The sequence below is a fragment of the Anthonomus grandis genome, chromosome 2 (assembly GCF_022605725.1).
Source record: "Anthonomus grandis grandis chromosome 2, icAntGran1.3, whole genome shotgun sequence".
In the NCBI taxonomy this organism is placed as follows: Eukaryota; Metazoa; Arthropoda; class Insecta; order Coleoptera; family Curculionidae; genus Anthonomus; species Anthonomus grandis.
In genome coordinates, this window is record NC_065547.1 from 16,412,150 (window position 1) to 16,432,119 (window position 19,970).

Below are 19,970 nucleotides of genomic sequence, written 5' to 3' on the forward strand. Positions count from 1 at the left end.
TCCAGAATTATTAAAAAATACGTATTTTTTCGTATGTCAGATAAAATAATTTTATTGATTTCTGCCGAAATTAGCGAGATTATCTCATCTTGAATAATTGGGCCCAAATAGTGGGGGAAGCCGTTTCAAATTTTTATTGCTCTGGATGCGTCTAAGGTGCTCTGCCATAACGTTGTCAAATTTGGAAATCATCTCAATACACTGAAGAAAATTGCCATTATTGTGATCGTATAGTATACTTGATGATCCTCTGAGTGCAAGGTTTTGTTTGGAAAGAAACTGTATGACATAAACTATTCTCTTTAATACAGAGGCCTAGTATTGTTTCTCAATTTCGTAAAGGCGCTGTTCTTGTTTGTCGATTGTTGTATTATTCTTCAGAGATTTGGCGAGTTCCTTCCTTCCATTTTAGAAAAATTCTATTGTGTTGGACAGATTTTTCCTGAGTATTTAATCTCTCACTTAAGTGTTTCCAATCACCAACTCCTTTATCGCTAAAAGCCGTGTCCACTGTTCCAAATAATTTGCAGAATACCTTGTTTGAGCAAATAGAATATAAAAGCCAAGACCTAGATATTTTCTCTCTAATAGACTTCAGAAAACTTTCTTCCTTGTTCGTCTCTAGGAAAGTCGAAATTCTGAAGCTGCACCTGCTGATGCATATTTTCCATTGCAAGCTGAATGAAGGATGTACTTAAATTTGTAGGTCATTTTACAGGATCACTGAGGTTCTGACACAAAGTTGTTGTATCATCTGCAAATTATTAAAAATTGATATACTTATAACAAAAAAAAAGTTTTTTAATATAAACTTACCTGTATTTAAATTGTGAGATATTTCTTCAGAAACAGTGTCATCAACAACTGAATACATTCAGTACAATTCATAATTCATATACATATCGAAGTTTGTTTGTAAACTAGCTGTTTCTTGATCTGCCATTTCTAAGCATTGCCAATTGTATTCACGTCTGGGATTTGCGAGGTACACGCATCCTCAACTGCTGTGTTTCTCTCAGTTATTTCTGAATTTGGACCATTTGACAATACTTGACTTTTTGCAGAAGATTCAGGAATTTGTGTAACATATTTATCCATGGCATTGGTATACACTCTTAGACTTTCTTCCCTTTTAAGGCGTTTTCTTCTATATTCAGCCCCCGAGAGTTTTCTTTTTATCGCTCATATTCACTAAAAAAAGGCTCGAGTTTAAACTGAAATAATTAATTAAGGACGAGAAAAAATATTCCCATAATGTTGGGAAAACAGCGAAAAATTGCAATGAAATAATACACATCTAGGCATAAGTTGTACAATTATTGTTATGGTAAAAAAAATATTATATTAAAAACGTAATATAAAGTTTTTTATCTAGACAAAAAATGTAACCAAATATATTTTTCTTTTTTGTGGGTCGCTATATTTTTAGGTATAAATATGTGTATGCATTGGAATTGACGAAACAGTGGGCTGCCAAGGCAGTTGTGCATATAGGTCTCCTGATGGACCAGTCATGCCCCACCGGGGGTTACCAGAACCCAACGGCCTTAGAGAAACTTATAAGGCTCTCTGGTCTGAAGGACTTAAAGTCGCTCGGTACACTGAAAGTGTTACCCAAGTATTTGAACCTGGCGCGCGTGAGTGCTGGGCACTCCCCGAGTACATGGTTAACGGTTTCATCCTCCTCACAGCACCATCGGCATTCCGGGTTGTCCGCAATACCGATAGTATGGAGATGGCTTCTTAAGTGCCAGTGACCGGTTAAAAGACCTGTCACTAGCCGAATTTCGCGTCTTTTTAGGCGTAGTAGATTTTTGGTGAGACAGGCAGAGGACCCACCTATGTGCGCTTTGGCCTGTCTCATACCAGTCTTCGGTGGGTCCACTTGTCCAGCAGACCCTTCATTAATGCGACCGCAACGCATTTGGCGATACCAACTATGGGTTCCGGCCCCATCGGCACATTCGCGGATCCCAGTCTGGCAAGAGAGTCCGCTTGTTCATTACCTGCATGGCCAGGTATCCAGACGAGCTGGATCCTGCATCCAACCTGTACCAGTTTTTTCAGGACTTTTATGCACTCTAGTACAAGCTTGGAGCTTACCTTAGCGGCCGTGATAGCCTTAATGGCAGCTCTGTTGTCCGAGCATATTGGTACGACTGTATTGCGGTGTCCGCAGCTTAGGATTTTCTGTCCGCATTTTAATACAGCGAATAATTCAACAGCCATCAGAAGGAGAGGACATTCCTGTATGGCCCGTGACCAAATTTTTGCGTGACCGGTCTCGCCAGCACGTAGTTCGCCGAGGACGTATAGCCTGTACGCAGTCCTCATTGCCTCGAATTGCACAACGAGGTCCAGAGGCGGAAGGCTCAGCAGAGTCTCAAGCGCTCTACTTGACGCCGTCCGCATGGAACCCGTTATGCTGAGACATGCAAGACGTTGGACTCTGTCCAGTTGTGAGAAGAGGTCTCACAATGCGCGAGTAGATTCAGTGGAGGATCTTAGGAGATAGACCCCAGGTATTGCCGAAAACCCGCCTGCTGGCCCATAGCGCGCAGGTGGCCTTCTTTATTCTGGTGTCTGCATGATCGTGCCAGGAGAGTTTGGGATCCAACTTGATTCCCAGAAATCGAACTGTCCTGGAGTAATGCAGCTGCACGCCACCTAGAGATATAACAGGGGGCGTGCCAAAGTTACGTCTCCTCGTGAATAGTAGGAGCTCTGCTTTTTTGGGGTTAATCCTGAGACCTCCCGAGAGGCACCATGTGTCCACCATACGCAGGGCTCTCATCATAGGGCCCCGCATTGAGAGGGCGTCTTTCCCTGGGCAAAGGATTACCAGATCATCAACGTAGGCCTGTGTGTATAGGCCAGCATTGTTTAAAAGATTTATCAGGCTGTCGATCACAAGGCACCACAAGGTAGGGGACAATACTCCTCCCTGCGGGCAGCCCCTAGCCGCCAACGTTTCGACAATCTCGTTGTTGAGCTGGGCAGATACATGACGTTTTGAGAGCATGGCCTCTATCCAGCTAACCAAACAGGGTTCTGAGCCGCGGCTCTCGACTGCTTGGCAGATTAATGCAAAAGGGGTGTTGTCGAACGCCCCAAATTTCAATGTCTAGAAACGCACCCAGGCAGACCTTGCCACTACCCAGAGCACCCTCCACCTTCCTAACGAGGTGGTGTAGGGCCAGGTCCGTGGATTTGCCCGCCTGATAGGCTGATGTGTATGCATTGCGATTAAAATAATAGTAAAAAAAATATTAAATAAAACATTCCTGCGGCGAGCACCTTGTAAAAAGTTGGTTGTGCGTTACTCATTTTTTTAACACGGCGAAGATACCTACGCACTGTTGACGCGTTGACCGTCCGTACTAAATTAGTTCGTGTCTCAACACTAACAAAAATATACCTATATAGCATACGTGTATTGTAGTATCGGAGCTCAAACAAACAACTTCGAATCCGGATGTGCAAGCTTATACCCCCGTCGCGCGGGTGGTAGAAGAATATGACAAAGTTACTCTAACCTATTTACTTAGAGTTAGTTGTCAAATGAAGAGAAAGAAGGTTGTTAATTTAATTCAATGAAATGTTCAATATAATGCCTAGGTTAGTTAGATCAAACACAAACTTTGTTTGAATTAATACATTCAGGAAAGATAATTTGAACTAAACAGTAAGTGTTGAACCAACAGTTTATTTATTGAGTCAACCAATATAATTTGACATTTTTAATGTGTTGATTAAACATCACGAAATGAATTGATTTAAAGAAAAAATTGTTGAGTTAAACAAATCTTTTTTCTCAGTGTACTTTTTAATCTTTTAAAATATATATTGGTACAGTTTTTATCATTTGTATAACAAAGTGCCTGTAAATTTGGAAGACAACTGAACTTTTGTAAATGACAATAATGACATTTATACGTTAAGTTTTAACAAATCTAGTAAACTTACCTTCGTCCTCCTTCCTGTGCAGCAAATAAGCAGCTCCTATATATCCCCAGCCCAGGCTCAATAATTCAGAATTCTCCGAAACACACAGCACTTACAACAGGTAACAGTTTTTAATTATTGTCCAAAAATCAACAAATAAACACCTCCTTTAATCATCTAAAAACAACCAGCTTGAGCAGGTTTACGCGATTAGATAATCTGCAGTAACCTGCACTTGAAACGAACTAGGCGGTTGAGTGACAGATGACACGGCGCGCCGGCCGGGATGCGAAGCGCGTCGGAAGCGGTCATGGAGCGGCAATACCAGGAGGCATTACTATGTGGCAATTCGTTCGCAAAGAATAAAATATCAAATTATAATTACTACAGAAATAATAGGGAAAAAGGAATTTTGATTGATTGAGAACGATTTTTTTTTCATTTATTATTCAGCAACTGCAAACATCTCGAAATTCTTGTCAAGCATTTTTCCGGCTGCCCCGGCGCTAGCTACCTGTGGCTACCCGGGTTAAATCTACTTATTTCCGTTAAAAGCTCCTGTTCTCTGGTTTTTGGTTTTTGCAATTTATCACTTCCTTTTAGTCTTTCGATAAATCTATTCGTTCCATTAATGTCCTTGATTAAGTCCTATATTCTCCATGTGCCTTTTTGTCATTTTCCTCATCATTAAAAAAAATTTTAGCATTTTTCTAAGCATATATTTTTATATCCGTGTATTGTCTTACTACATCTGACATCCTTTCCAAACGACTGGGAGAAATAACTGAGTTACGAAAAATGCAGAAAAAATTGACAAATCCTTATTGTTGCAACATTTAAAATTTCTGTTAATTTTATTATTTATTTATTAACCAGAAACGGCATAAACAAACTGAATTAAGAACGTAGCTGCGAAATAAAAATGTACACCAAAAATAAGGCTTATATACTAGGGTGGGTCACTTTATATAGGGAAAAAATAAAAATCGTTTTATTAATTTCTAATAGCTGTATCATGTTGCATTGCACAAAAACAAGTTACAAAAGAAAAAAAAAAGTTAATTTAACTTTTATCTTTAGCCCGCGCATGAATTTTGAAACTTTGATAAAAAAGACAAAATAGTTTCAGGGCATGACGATAGTGAATCCAGAATTTTAATTATAATAAGTTTTATAAACATTAGGAATTTAATGGTAGAAACATATCGTTAATGCTAAATATAAAAAAACACACAAAATTACAACTAAAGTCTTGTTAATAACATGCCATTATGCATGAAAATCTTGCTTACTTTCAAATTTGGGCATTGTTTTCCTAGATGAGAGTTTAGCATGAATCAGGCCTTCCCTTGACTTCTTGTCACACAGAGACATTGATGCTTCTGTCACTAATTTGACCGTCCGCTCTACCGCTTGTGTGTGACATGGTAGTCTAATGAAAATTAAATCTTCGTCGCCATTTGATGCAACAATTTTTTTTAAGTCATCATTTGAGAAGCTTCGGAGGATTGGAGGATCACAGTTGTTATTTTCTTGCCAGTCTATTACATCAATATAAGACGAAGCATTAAAATTTACTGCCGGTACTTCAAATATACGTAGTTGCCTTCTTAGTGCCAATGAATCTCGTGCCTTTAATATTCTTCTGGCAGCTAATTCCCTAATATTCTTTTGCTCATCTGTTAACATGGCTAAGAGTAAATTCTCTGGATAGAAAAAATATGCATTTCGTTGAATGACTGGATCTATTACGTCTCTTAGCTCTTTTGATAGATATCGAGAATTTTGTATCAATTTCCATAAATTGCGGGACCCATCTTTACAAGAAGGATGTGTTTTTATCTGAAACCATACAGGGGCATATACTTTGACGATAAATTGCGCTAGGTGACATAAATTTTCAGTCGGATGTATTGTAGCAACATAAAGTCTCAATATTCTATTGGCTGTAGTCAACCAGCGAGCATGGGAAATTTTCCCTGGCGATTTATGGGCTAAGTCGGTGGGGCAGTTTCCAGTGATTACGGCTGTGGTTATCGCGTACAAATACTTTTGGTCCATGCTTAAATCTTCTGTTTTAATTACTGGTAGCTGACTTGGTATTATTTCGTACTCAATAACGGGTTTTATTTCACATTTTTCCAACTGTTTTCCAATAGGACCATTATAGGAATGTGGACCAGTTGTTTTACCATCTAGCTTGTTGAACAAATGCCTCAGAGGCAACTCATTTAAGTGAAGCATGCAAATTATCCATTGTAGTGGTCGCTGAAGCTTCTTCTCAAACAGTCTAATTACACCTGCGTTCTTTCCAGTATTAGTTGCTGTCCCATCGCAACCAATAGCCACCAATTCGTCAGAACAAATACGTTTTGATTGTAGAAGTGCACTAATAGACCTTTCAATACTTCTGGCAGTACCATGTAATGGTGTAGTATAACCTACATACAAAGATCCGGGTTCTTTCAGGACAGAAATGTGTTCTTCAACTACCACCTTTCTGTATTTTTTGCCTGCTTTTGCCATGACTTTTAAAGTTTTGTCCTTGCGCCCATCAAAGTACAACGCGGGAAGCTGCAAATTGGTTTGTTCTTGCTTTGCTTTGACTCCGCCAATAGTGAGGCTGTCCCAAAATTCTGATCCTGAGAATAGCCGTTACCTATTGGCCAGACTGAGGGACCCCTCAATTTTAAAATCACTAAGGCTCTACCTGGCATACCTCCACGACCTGCCGGCGAGTACATGCTTTGAAGGGCACACGAAAACTAGCATTAAACTAATGCTTGCCGCAGAAGGACTTCCCACTGACATGGACTCCCTGAGAAAATTATACTGTCGGTTTCATAATGCCTATGGTATTGGTTCGGCTGAAATTGAAGCAGACCTCTCCGCCTTTGGATCCTTCTTCTCTTCAGAAAGACTCCTACGGCTCCAGAAAATTAGAGAAGGTCAAACTAATTATTTTTCTCCAACTAAGTCAAAAAAATTTTAAATAAAACGACGCGAATAGAGGATCAAGCACCCTCTAAAAAAATGGACGTTAGCAAGCTTAATATATTCCTCATTAACATTCAGTCCTTAAGACATAAAACAGACGAATTACATCTTTTATTGGAAGAGCTAAACTTTCCACATATTGTTGCCATAACAGAACATTGGTTAAAGACTGATGAGCCTGTATTTATTAAAAACTATACCACTTTAGCTAGATATAATAGAAGTAATTTATCTCATGGGGGTACTATGATAATGTCCACTAACAACGATTTTTCCGCGGTCACAAAATTTGATAATTTATTATCTGAAAAAGTATTCGAATTTTCCATTGTCTATCATAATACCCTTGACCTTTATATAGTTTGTATTTACAAAACACCTGACGCGGACGTGCAAATTTTCTGCCAAAAATTATTAAGCTTGCTAGAATCCCTGCCCTTAATAAGCAAATTAATCTTGTGTGGCGATCTTAATATTGACTTCTCCAGTGTGTGTGCTGCTAAGGAATCCCTTCAGTCCATATTTGATTCATTTGGGATGGTTATGCATATTAACTCCCCAACCAGAATAACCAAAACTAGCTCTAGTATTGACTACGTCGTATCAACCTTTGATCCGGAACTCGTTGATTTAACTGTCTTTAACTCAGGTTTCTCCGATCATGAAGCAGTGTTAACTAAATTTTCTCTAAATCACAAAAATAAAAGAGTCGGGGGAAAAACTTTGGGGAAAAAAATTTCCTAAATTTCAAAAATCTATGTCTAAGAACGGACTGGGACTTCCTATCTGATGATGTTAACACTGAGTTTTCTCGATTTATAAAGTCACTGTCTGATTTGGCATCCAACTCATTTCCTCTTAGACCCATCAAAATTAAACAAAAAAAACCATGGTCTACTAAAGGCTTACGCTTGTCTTCTAAAAATATACGCTCCTTATCACACTTAAAAAAATTCTCAGACAGTGTGTTCTTCCACGATTACGTAAGGTTGTACAAAAAAATTTACCATAAAACAATAAAGGCAGCCAAGGACCTCTATTACAATAAAAGGATTTCTAATTCTGCAAATGTTGGTAAGGAAACTTGGTCTATTGTTAATGAATTAAGGGATAAGGCTTCTCCATCTATCACAATCCCCACTTCACCGGATAACTTAAACAACTACTTTATAAATGTAGCCAAAAATCTCATGAATACCGTAACTCCTTCCCACGATCCTCTCTCATATCTCGCTAATGAGAATTTACATAATTTCTTTCTTACACCCATAGCATTAGAAGAACTACGCAGCACAATAAAAGACATTAAAAACAAATCTTCATCTGGGGCTGATGGTCTAACGCTCAAAATGTTTTCAAATCTCCCGGATATCACTTTAAACCATCTTACCAACTTGATTAATATGTCTCTTCAAATTGGAATCTTTCCAAGCTGCCTTAAGACGGCAATTATTATTCCTTTACATAAAGGGGGCGAGAAGGATCAATGTTCGAACTATCGCCCAATTGCACTTCTCCCAACATTATCGAAGATTATTGAAAGACTGGTAAAGAAACGACTTTTATCCTTTTTGTTTAAATATAAAATTATAACCCCGCATCAGTTCGGATTCTTAAGTAACAAGTGCACCAATGATGCTATGTTGTCCCTCTTTAATAATATATACTCCAGCCTAAACAGCCATCTCTCTACAGCAACAATTTTCTGTGATTTCTCTAAAGCTTTCGACTGTGTAAACCATAATATCCTAATTAATAAATTGCAGCACTATGGAATTAGAGGAACACCTCTCGAGTGGTTCATGTCATACCCGAACAACAGGAATCAGTTTGTTAGGGTTGATTCGATGACGTCTTCGAGCAAGCCAATAGAATGCGGGGTACCTCAGGGCTCAGTTCTAGGCCCTATTTTGTTTCTTCTATTTATAAATGATATTGCTAATCTGGACATAAATGGTAAAATTTGTCTCTTTGCGGACGATACTAGTTTTTCTTGGAGCAACTTAAATATGGTGGCTCTTCGTAGAACCATATCTCGTGACCTAGTCACCATTAAATCGTGGTGCGATTCAAATCTCTTGTGCCTTAACGTCTCAAAAACTAGAGTATTATCATTTAGCGGTGCGTTGCAACCTTTTGTAATTAATAACAACAGAATGGAGGTCGTTGATTCCGTAAAGTTCTTGGGACTGATGGTAGACAACTCTTTAAAATGGGATATCCACATCGATTACTTATCCAAAAAATTAAGTTCTGCATGTTTTGTTCTGAGATCAGTATCCAGGGAGCTAAGTTTGGCAACGGCTATAACAGTTTATTATGCCCTGTTTGAGTCGCACCTCCGATATGCCCTTCCGTTTTGGGGTACGTGTGGTGCGACTCAATTTGAACGCATATTTAAGCTACAAAAGAGAGCTATACGCTATTCATTAAGACTAAATTACAGAACTCACTGCCAGGAATATTTTTAAAAATTTAAAATACTAACTCTTCCTTCCTTATTTATATTTGAATCCGTCTGCCTAATCCGCAAGCACTTATCAGATATGTCAGAAAGGCCATCTCACAATTATCCTCTTAGAAACGCAGAGTACGATCTTTATCTACCAACCCCACGATCAGAACTAGTTAAACGATCCATTCTTTACAAAGCAAAAAAAATTCACAATCATCTCCCATTTGAAATCAAATCAATAACAACTTTTTCCAAATTTCGGAAAGCTCTGAAATCATACTTGCTAGAGAGAGCCTTATACACACTAAACGACTTTTTTTAATTTTTTAATAATTAATGTTATGTAATTTTAAGCACGCGCTTCCTAAACACTGGTAAATTTGTTTATGTTGTTATGATAATGTACATAAATAATATTCGTATATTATATAAACAAATTAGTAGTTTGCTAATAATGTTTTTGTAAACAACTGCCTTTTGCCGACTTTGTATACAAGTGAATGTATATATATTTTATAGATTTTAAGGAAATGTGACCTAAACAATTTATAAAATTGTTAAGTTTTTTGTATGTTTTGTTGTATTTTTTATTTTTATATATTTGTATTTTTTGTTTTGTCTTTGTGTATATTTTGTTTGTATGATTTATTTAAATAATAGCTTTGTCAACAAAATTTTAAATTTTATGATAATAAAGCATTGATTGATTGATTGATTGATTGAAAGCGTATCCCGTAATTTTTGTCTTTCACTTCTTAATTTAGATTTATCTATTACCTCTACATCAGAAGATATGTCATGTAATACCGCCGAAGCAATTGCAGCCGCCGCTCTATCAGAAACACCATAACGGTCAGCGGTTTTCGATAGCGTCGGAAAACGTTTACGTTTCATAGATTCCTTTTTGGAGGTTTGTGAAGTGGATGGCAAATCTTCTACGTTGTGTTTTACGGGCGATACATAACGTTCCTCAAAATCCGTAAAAGCAGAGGAAGACACTTCTTTTTGTGCTTGATTACAACTAGGAATGAGTTTATTAAAAGTCTTTAAACTCTTACGTTTTCTCTCCAATTTTTTTTCAGTTCTAACGTGCGCACAGGATCTACTCCACCGATAAGCATTCTTCTTTCGCCCCTCTGGTCAAGCAAAAATGCGTGTTCTTCTTTGGGTACCTTCGACTCACGCGAGCATTACTCACAGAGATGAAGAAGATCCTTACATTTACAGGAACAAATATCAAACAAAACTTCACTTTGGCGCAAAAACAAGGCTTTCTTTTCTTCTTTCAACCTTTTTAGAGATTTAATGTGATTTTTGCACTTTCCGTGGTACGTTTTTAAAATCTGAATAGTTCGTGTGTGTGAGACCATAGGAATAGAAGATTTTTGCCAAAAATCTTCAATTTTTTGAGCCACTATGTCTGCGATTTGAGAAAAAGACGGTTCTTTGTTACTTCCTTGTTGAATTTTAAGTTGTATTCTCGTTCATTCGTAAAACTTCATTACATCTTGGAAAGTTGGTAACACATTTTCTTTTAGTTCACCAATAGTTCCAAATATGGGACACTTGTACTTTATTCTTTTACTATCCATACTATTTGGTAAGAAATTAGCGCGAAGTAAAGCTCTGATAAACAAAACAGATAACCACGACCGTACGCGTTCAGAGATTAATTCACACTGAATGTAGCATTATAGTAGTGATGCGAAGAGTCCGGATTAATCGTCCGTTCAATCCGAATATCAAATTATTCCGAATCAATCCGGATATCTAAATCGTCCGGATACACGCCGCCCGTCGACCGACAATGAAATAATTGTATGAGCTTGCACGAGGCTCACGAAGTGACACGAAGTTCCACCTTCCACCGGCTAAGAGAATCCGAATTAAATCGTCCGGACAAATAACCCGGCAATCGGAAACAAAGCATTTTTGTATTGATATTTTGCATCGTTTAAAATACACTTCATTTATTACATACATAATTAGCTATTTTAGTTTAGTATGTAAAAACGAAATGTATATGTTTTTCGAAATATATTCGAAAAACACCTATAAAAAACGTTTATCGGACGGTCGAGCATCGAGCCCGAAACATTTGCCGAACGGGCGAGACATCGAGCGGACGAATTAATCCGGATGAAAAAACCGAATTTTCAATTCATCCGAATCAATGCTGTCCGGATATTGTATTAATTCGGATTTTTACAACACTACATTATAGTGACCGCGGCGCGATTGGCTGCAGTGACTAAACAGCATGCATTGCGTATTAAAAATAGATTCAAGGTCATGAAAGGTCTGTAAAAGAATAAAATAAATTAACTGTAAAGCAAACGTCTTAAATTAGAATATAGGAAGACTTGCAGTGTCTTGCAAGGTATTACCTTATTTTACAAATTTGACGATAATGCGGCGGCCTTGCGCGGGCTCTTAGAGTTTAAATATTTCAATAATATTTTAAATGATTGTTCTTGAAATAATAATACAACATAATGTTGCTATTAGGAAATAAACAAAAAAATTTTTTTTTTCGACCCACCCTATTATATACCTTTGTCAAACTAATGCATACAATTACATCAACATCACAACCAAAACATACTTACATATTTTAACTTTCGAATCTTAACTTTGTATACAGTAAATACATGAATATTAGTGGAACTATATTCAATACGTATCGATGCGACTGCGTTCGTTCCATCACTGTGATCTTAATCACATTTTTTTTAATGTGACAAATACACTCTAGGAATTCATACATTAACTATTCTTAATCACTTATTCTCCCTTAAAAATGTAACTGTGATGAAAACTATTTTAACTTATGTATTTTAACTCCAGGGCGCGCAATTATTAATATTTAAAAAAATCGTGCTCGAAAAAAAAACAACTTTAAGACGTAGCATTATATTTTCGTACGCACAGACAATAATTTAAATCACACATCTTCTTTACTCTTTTTAAGACACTCTGTTAGTTTTTCTTCCTCCTTCCTACATTCTCCTGCAAGTTTATTATTAGGTGCTTTTACAGCAAAGGTTCTTTGCTGACTTAAATGGGTGTGCAAGTCCGCAAAAGTCAAGTTATGGTACCTAAAAAACGCGTTCATTATTACCTAAAATTTCGCTGCAATCCCCTGGTTTACCTGTAATACAGGTCTTTCTGTCGTTCTTCTTCTAGCTTGGGACTGGCACCAGCAAAAGCGTGTGGTACCGCCTTAGTTATATCAAAATCAGACTCTGATGGACACTTCGGAGGTTTTTCTTCACACGAGTCTATTCCATCAAATTCTCTTCTTTGAGAGTTACCGAATAAGGTTTTGAACATGTCGGTTTTTTCATTGGTTTGTGGTGGGCAGCAATCGGCTAGAGGGAGAAGCTAAAAGTTATTTTGGGAGTAAATGTGAGGAAGTTATACATTACTTTTGTCAGATTCTTGATGTTTAGAGGCATCAGTGTGGATACGTTTGCCCTTTCCAGTTGCAGTTTTAGAGATTATAGTTGACCAAAGATCTTCTAAAGAAATAACCATTTAAATTCAGGCATTTGTTAATTGTTTTTTAAATTATACCTTGAAATGAACAATTCCCAGCTGGTCGGAATTGAAGGGTGTTGGACAATGGAACATTCAGGGCCATATGAGTACCTACAAAAGGCAAGAATATTCCAAATAGCACAATATATTCCCAAATGTTTAGGTAGAAATTAGGAAATATTCTGTAAACATTCCAATAACATCAAGTTGCTGATGATTGATTTTATTAATAGTTATGCTATCTAAAGGTAAAGAGTGAAAAGAGTGTTCAACTCAACTGGTAGAAAATTCTAATTTTTTCAGGTAGTTAACACCATGAGACAAATAGAGAAAACAGGTTGCAACTGAATTCCTTTTAAACTTCTTTCAATCAGTTGCATTTAACCTCTCTAACTCAACTAAGGAAGAATTTATCATTGTACAGTAATGGACATAATTTAAACAATCCAATCATTTTCAAAATTAGAGCTGCTCTGGTAAATCTTAGCCTATTTAAAAAAATTTGTTTGGATAAAAGCTCACACATTGGGTAGTGAGATAGTAGATAAGGAAGCAAAAAAGCCATTTCTTCCGACAACTTTTTACCCAAAGTACGCTACAGGGACTAATTCCCAATTTCCTAATTTTTTTATCTGCTTAAAGGCCTTTAAATGTTGGATAAAAACACCTTAGCCATAATTTTCCAAAATACTTGTCAATGTCCTATTGTAGTCCTTTAGTAGGGCATGGTAATTTTAATCAGTACTTGTATAACATAAACATGAAAGACACAGAAATATGCGATTGTGATAGTCGGTCAATTAATGATTTGAATCATAGAGTTTTTGCTTGTAAAACAATTCTCTAGCCATTCAATATTTAAACTTGGAACTTGGAAAACTATCCTTACTTCCAATGTGCCACAAAACCCTTATGGTAGATGTAACTTCTACAAATAAAAAACTAGGCGCAATTTTTCTTAATTTTTTAGAGCTATCTAAAAATAAAATATAATTCACATAAAAACTAGACTTGTGAAATTATAATGGTATACTATATTAGTTTAGGAAAAGGTAGATGTATACTCCCGAGTCATCGAAAATTGTCTCAAGTTCTCTCTTATTGTCTAAAATTTCCAAAAGATGTCCTATACTTTACTATTTAGTAGTAAATGTATAAAAATAAGTAAAATAAATTATCATTTAATACAGGTATTAAAATAATTAATATAAACATATATTATATGTATAGGTTAGGGAGTTGGAACGGTTGCAACTTGTGTCTAAATGTCAGAAATACAGGGAGGATAGAATGGGCCAAGACCTGCGCCGATTGTCTAATGACCATGGCCGCCATTTATATGGTCTAGTGCTGGGACATCGCAATGAAACATCGATGCCTTAAAAACATCGAAGATCGATCCAATCAAAATAAAATAAATAAACACTTCACTTATAAATTGAAACTTATAGCGAAGTCTATTGAGGAAAACATGTAGCACGAGTGCGGAACCAGGCCAAAATTTACAAACCATTGGTGTAATTAGTGCAGATGTGTGTAATCCATTGGGGGACCAAGGTGGCCCTTTTTGCCCTGAGTGCAGCTAGTTCCGAACGAGCTATGGGAGGTCGTGCGGCTCTAGTTCCTATCCCGTTAAGCAGAAAACATGGCGATTATTATTTGGGCAAGTTGATAAATAATTGCATATAAGCAAAACTAAATTTTAAGGGAAGCTAATGTAAAACATAACCTCAACTAACAACAGCCAATTTTCGAATTTTTCCTTCAAGGCTAAATCGAAAAACCATTGGCAATGCAACAGCGCGGTTTTTTACCTGAGCCGAATCAGTGTCGGTGCCGCCCTAGTGCCACATTTTTTTTTCCAATGGAATTCGCTATTAGTCTGTGTCTGGATAGTGCATAGAAATAAAACATCGATAAAGATCCAGCACTAGTATGGCCTTCTTTCACGAGAATATAGCTGCATTGCATCTGTTCTTCCTTTTTGCATTTTTTGTTTTTGTGGTGTTACTTTTGTTTAAAATAATATTTTTTATAACTTTCTAGTGGAGTGGATCCAACTTTTTAGTGGACTATTTTTAGACAATTTTGTGTTCTGTTTAAAAGGAAAAAAAATTAAATAAACTAATTCTCTTTCACCACCAATATTGAAATACCTATATTGATTGCCCTACCTCTTGAACGTATATTGTACCGGGTGGCCAAATAAGCGAGGTAAGCGGCTGTATCTGAGGACCTGTACATCTGGCAACAATGGATTTTTTTATTATTATAAAAGTGGCCATGAGAAAATTCTGGAAATTATTTTTAAGTTCCGTATTTCACCGCAAGAGAGCGCAACTAAAAATTAAATAAGAGAAACCTCTTTTTCTCCGAAAACTTAAACATTAACTTATACTTTTGATATTATTTTTAGTAAACCTAGATAATTTGCTATAATTTTGGGTTTATGAATTATTGACGTACGAACGAAGTAGGGGTGAGGGAAGCTATTGAAAGTGAAATTATTAAAATCGCTGTAAATTCTAAACCACTCATTTGATTTTAGCAATTCAAAATTTATTTGCAAGATAAATGTAGCTGCTTTAAAGTCTAATATCATCACTACTCTATAGTTTCTAATAAAAGCGCCAGAGAGCGCAATTTGTAATAATTCCCGTTTTTTTCATTTTGCTCTAAAAATTCAAATTGAATGGTATATTTTTGACATCCTAAAAAAAATCCATTGTTGCCAGATGTACAGGTCCTGAGATACAGCCGCATTTACCTCGCTTATTTGGCCACTCGGTACATAATATATGCATGCCAGGAAAAATTCTTTTAAATATCTAATTATTTTTACTTTAGTATTAATGTTTTGGTTTTTGTTTATTTATTGATGTTAGTTATTTATTTTATAGTTGGTTATTTGTTTCTTGTTCATTAAATTTACCTTCAAATAAGAAACAAATAATCTACTGCTATTAGATACTCTTGTCATCAAAAATAATAGTCAGTAGAATCTGATATTTATAGAAAAGAAACAAATACTTTTAGATACATAACTAGTGACTCTAACCATTGTTTTCAACATAAAAAGTTTATTTTAAAAACGTTTAAAGTTAATCTTAAAAACTCTACCATATTTCGAAAAGATGAAAATGAGCAAACTTTTGTTGCAATACTAAATAAAACCCAAAAATGCTTAATTGTATTAAACAAAGCTAAAAAATATATACAAATTTAAAGGGTTATAAAAACTCTCCTGTCCTAATAAATATAACACAACTTATAAATAATGGAGCTAAATCATTTATTTAAAAAAAATTAAAATACAAATTAATGCAAAAAACTTGCAGTCATACATCAATAACTAAATACCTAAGCTAAACCGTAATATACCAACATCAAAACAGTAAAAACTTGAACAAAACATACATATAATATTTCAAGGGTATTAGTATTAAAATTGGTCATTACAATATTCCTGAACGTCATAATAGGCTCTCGCAATAAGTAACCTTTTGATTTCCCTCTTAAATTCCTTTTGCTTTTGATTTTACTTAGTAAATCGTTTTAATCGTTTTAATCGTTTAAACAGTTTTTGTCCATTGTCAACAAAAGTCAAGCACGTGGGAAGTGCTGGGAACTGGTAATAATAGCTTATAGGTTTGACTGCTGGTTTATGTAGATGAATTTTGACTTAGAGTATTCGTATACTTCTTATGAATATAAATAAAGATGGCACGGTTAAAATTTTGTTTGCAATAAAAAGTGGTTTACATGAATCTTGTGGTTTTGCTTTACTCATGTATCTAATAGTTCTTTTTTGAATGATAAATACTGTATGAATTACCTGTTAAGCACAAAAGCGCTAGTGCTCCTATCTTGACAAGAGCCTTTGATAGGGTTTTTAAAGACTTAGGTCTAAGAATGGTCGATCAAAGTTTGGCCAAGTTACGAAATCTCTTAGGAAAACCAAAAAAGAAAATAAGGATCAATGAAAAGTCCGGGTCGATCAAATAAGGACATCTGTCACTATCTTCTAGTTTTTCAAAATTTAGATACGAGAGTTTTTTATTTAAAACATAAAGAAAATACGAACTGTTATTTATTAAATTCATACTAGTTTTAATTATTATTCACGTGAAACTATATATGAAACCTCACTTGAAGTATGAATCCTGTCACATATAAATTTAAAAAAATATAAAAAAAACTTACATGCACCCAATACAAAAGAATATACCGTAAACCGGGGTACTTTGTCACTTGGCTTGTAACTTTGGGACAACAGCTGTTTTTTTAAATTATTTTCTTCAAAAAGACTTTTTTCTTTAAATACGTTAAGTTTTAGTGCTTAAAGTCTAAAATAAGGTAATATTCTGCAAAACTGAAAAGTTTGGCAACATTGCATTTATTCCGTTGGGAGCAGTTTATCGTTAGTGTAGGCAGGTGTCAACAGGTGTTTTTAAAACTTCTGTAAACTTACTATTGTGTATCCAAATCTAGCATAACTACTTAATTTCTGGTAAGTACATGTTAGCTAGTCATATTCTAGCATAGTTTTAACAACATATATAAAATTGTAATTTTTATTAAAAAAGAAATATTTGAATTTGTTCTAAAAATCATAACATATGGAGGTTACTTTGGTACATGTCCCAAAGTTAGACGGCAGATGTCTAAGTAGGGGACAAATTTAAAAAATATAGTGTACCAAAGTTACACCGTTGATGCAGTGTATGTTTCTATGTTTTTTATTTCTTTTTTCAGATAAGTCATGCCTCGACAGCAGCAGCGTATCCTCGGTGCACGCAATTACAAAAATTATAGCCAAGAGAAACTTCAGCAAGCTCTTGAAGAGATTAAAAATAAGTCAATTTCTCTTCGAAATGCAGCAAAAAAATACCAAATTTCCAAAAATACGTTATGGAATAAGCTTCACGGAAAACATTCGCGAATGCCTGGCAAACCAAGGGTTTTTACAGACCAGAAAGAAGAGTCATTTTCTGGACACCTAATTGCTTTATCAAATTTTGGGTTTCCGGTGACATGTGAGGACTTGAAAACCATTGTCAAATCTTATTTAGAAAAGCGAGGCAGAAAAGTGCAAGGTTCTAAGGATAACTATCCAGGACCTGATTGGATAAGCTTATTTTTAAAACGTAGGCCTGAACTCAGTCAACGGTTTTCTCAAAATATTAGTCGCACTCGAGCGGCTATTAGTGACGCAATTATCAATGAATATTTTGATAATCTACAAACTGAGCTGGAAGGAGTACCCCCAGCTAATATTTACAATTATGACGAGACAAATCTCGTTGACGATCCAGGCCGATCAAAAGTAATTACCAGGAAAGGGACCAAATACCCGGAAAGAATTCGAAATTCTTCAAAAGCCTGTACTTCCCTTATGATTTGTGGAAATGCTGCTGGACAGGTTGCTCCCGTGTATGTCAACTACAAGGCCCAAAGGCTTTGGTCAACTTGGACAGAAGGTGGCTCCTTAAATACTCGTTACAATAGTACTAGCAGTGGGTGGTTTGATTTCCAAATATTTGAAGATTGGTTTGTAAACTTAATGCTACCCTTATTAAAACGACAGGAGGGTCGTAAAATATTGATTGGGGACAACCTTAGCTCCCACCTTAATCAGGAAGTCATCAGATTGTGCGAATTGAATAATATTAGGTTCATTGCATTGCCTCCTAATAGCACTCATCTCCTTCAGCCTTTGGATGTTGCCTATTTTCGCCCAATGAAAAGTAACTGACGGCAAATTCTTAATGCCTGGAAAAATACCGCAGAAGGAAGCCGCTTTAATGTAATACCGAAGGACACTTTTCCTGGACTATTAAAGACACTTATGTCAAAATTAGAAGAACGCGGTGTTGAGAGTCTCAAAGCAGGATTTAAAAAATGCGGCATTTACCCTTTAAATAGGGAAGTTGTGTTAAGTAGGTTGTGCGGTAATGTTGTTGCAGACGATCCTTTAATTAAAACGGTTGTGGGACAAAGTTTTCTTGAACATCTCAATGAAAAGCGTGAACAAGCAACGACATCACGGATTCGAAGAAAGAAGAAATTCCAAGTACCTCCTGGGAAAGGAATAACAGTCTCCGACATACAAAACCCGGTCTCTCCCGTACCTATTAACTACTCTCAGCCTCAACCCTCCACCTCCAAAGCTCCCAATAGTATTAATATTCCAGAAATAGCTTCTGATAGTTCAGACTCCGATAATTTGCCATTGATCACGCAAGCAAACAAGCAGAAACAAAAGCTAAAAAGGCAAAAGAATAATTCGGTGGATTCAAGTACTGATGAGAGCGTTGTGACCGTAATATACGCAGAAAGCAATGACAGCCCTTTTTGTTCTGAACTCTCAGAGGATTCTAAGGCAGAGGAAGAAACGGGCAAAGAAACTGCCTGTTCTGAAATTAATAGAATGGTCGGGAATTACATGTTGGTTATAAAATAGGCCTCATTTTTAAAATTTTATTGTTTTTTTTTTCTGCTTTTACATCTTTTGCATACATCAAATATCTAATAAACTACGTATTTCCTTTTTTTTAATAAATTGTAAATTCAATGCAACGTCTATCTTTAGGACGTAGCTTTTAGCAGGCAAAATAATCAAAGAAAATATTTGTGTACCAAAGTTACCCCAAAATCCGGGTAACTTTAAAACACTTTCTAAGTCCAATATCTCAGCCTAAACAATAAACAGAAGTTGTTTTTTGTAAGTTACAGTTGGTAAATGCTTTGAAGTTTTATAATTAACAAGTATAAGGGTGTTAATTTCGTAAAATATGGAATAATTTAATAAAAACATGAAAAACTGTACCAAAGTTACCCCGGTTTACGGTAGTGAAATTTCGATTTGTAAACAGAAAGAACAAAATAAATAACCTCACCTGCTCTAATTCAAAACAAACAAAATTCATTGCTAAAAAAGCAGATCAGCTGTAACAGAAGGTATACAAATAGCGGTCCCCTATGTATCCGCCTAAAACTAGATGCGCAGTGGTCTATGCACATTCTACCTTTA

At 35.9% G+C, this 19,970-nt stretch overlaps 2 protein-coding genes across 8 annotated transcripts in view; one reads left to right on the forward strand and one right to left on the reverse strand.

Moving 5' to 3' along the window:
- LOC126733599 (DNA repair protein REV1) overlaps window positions 1-19,970 on the forward strand; it is a 243,002-nt gene that overhangs the window by 188,043 nt on the left and 34,989 nt on the right. The window lies entirely within an intron of this gene.
- LOC126733597 (uncharacterized) overlaps window positions 12,295-19,970 on the reverse strand; it is a 166,962-nt gene continuing 159,286 nt past the window's right edge. For 5 of the 7 annotated variants that reach the window (XM_050436953.1, XM_050436955.1, XM_050436954.1 and 2 more), the window contains 4 exons: window positions 12,974-13,048; window positions 12,826-12,918; window positions 12,549-12,768; window positions 12,295-12,495 (listed from right to left, as the gene is read on the reverse strand). In XM_050436953.1, the coding sequence (XP_050292910.1) occupies window positions 12,342-12,495; window positions 12,549-12,768; window positions 12,826-12,918; window positions 12,974-13,048 (542 nt within the window). In that variant the 3' untranslated portion in view covers window positions 12,295-12,341. Of the gene's footprint in view, window positions 12,496-12,548; window positions 12,782-12,825; window positions 12,919-12,973; window positions 13,049-19,970 lie in introns of those variants that run through there. The other 2 variants (XM_050436956.1, XM_050436957.1) reach the window with 2 other exon arrangements.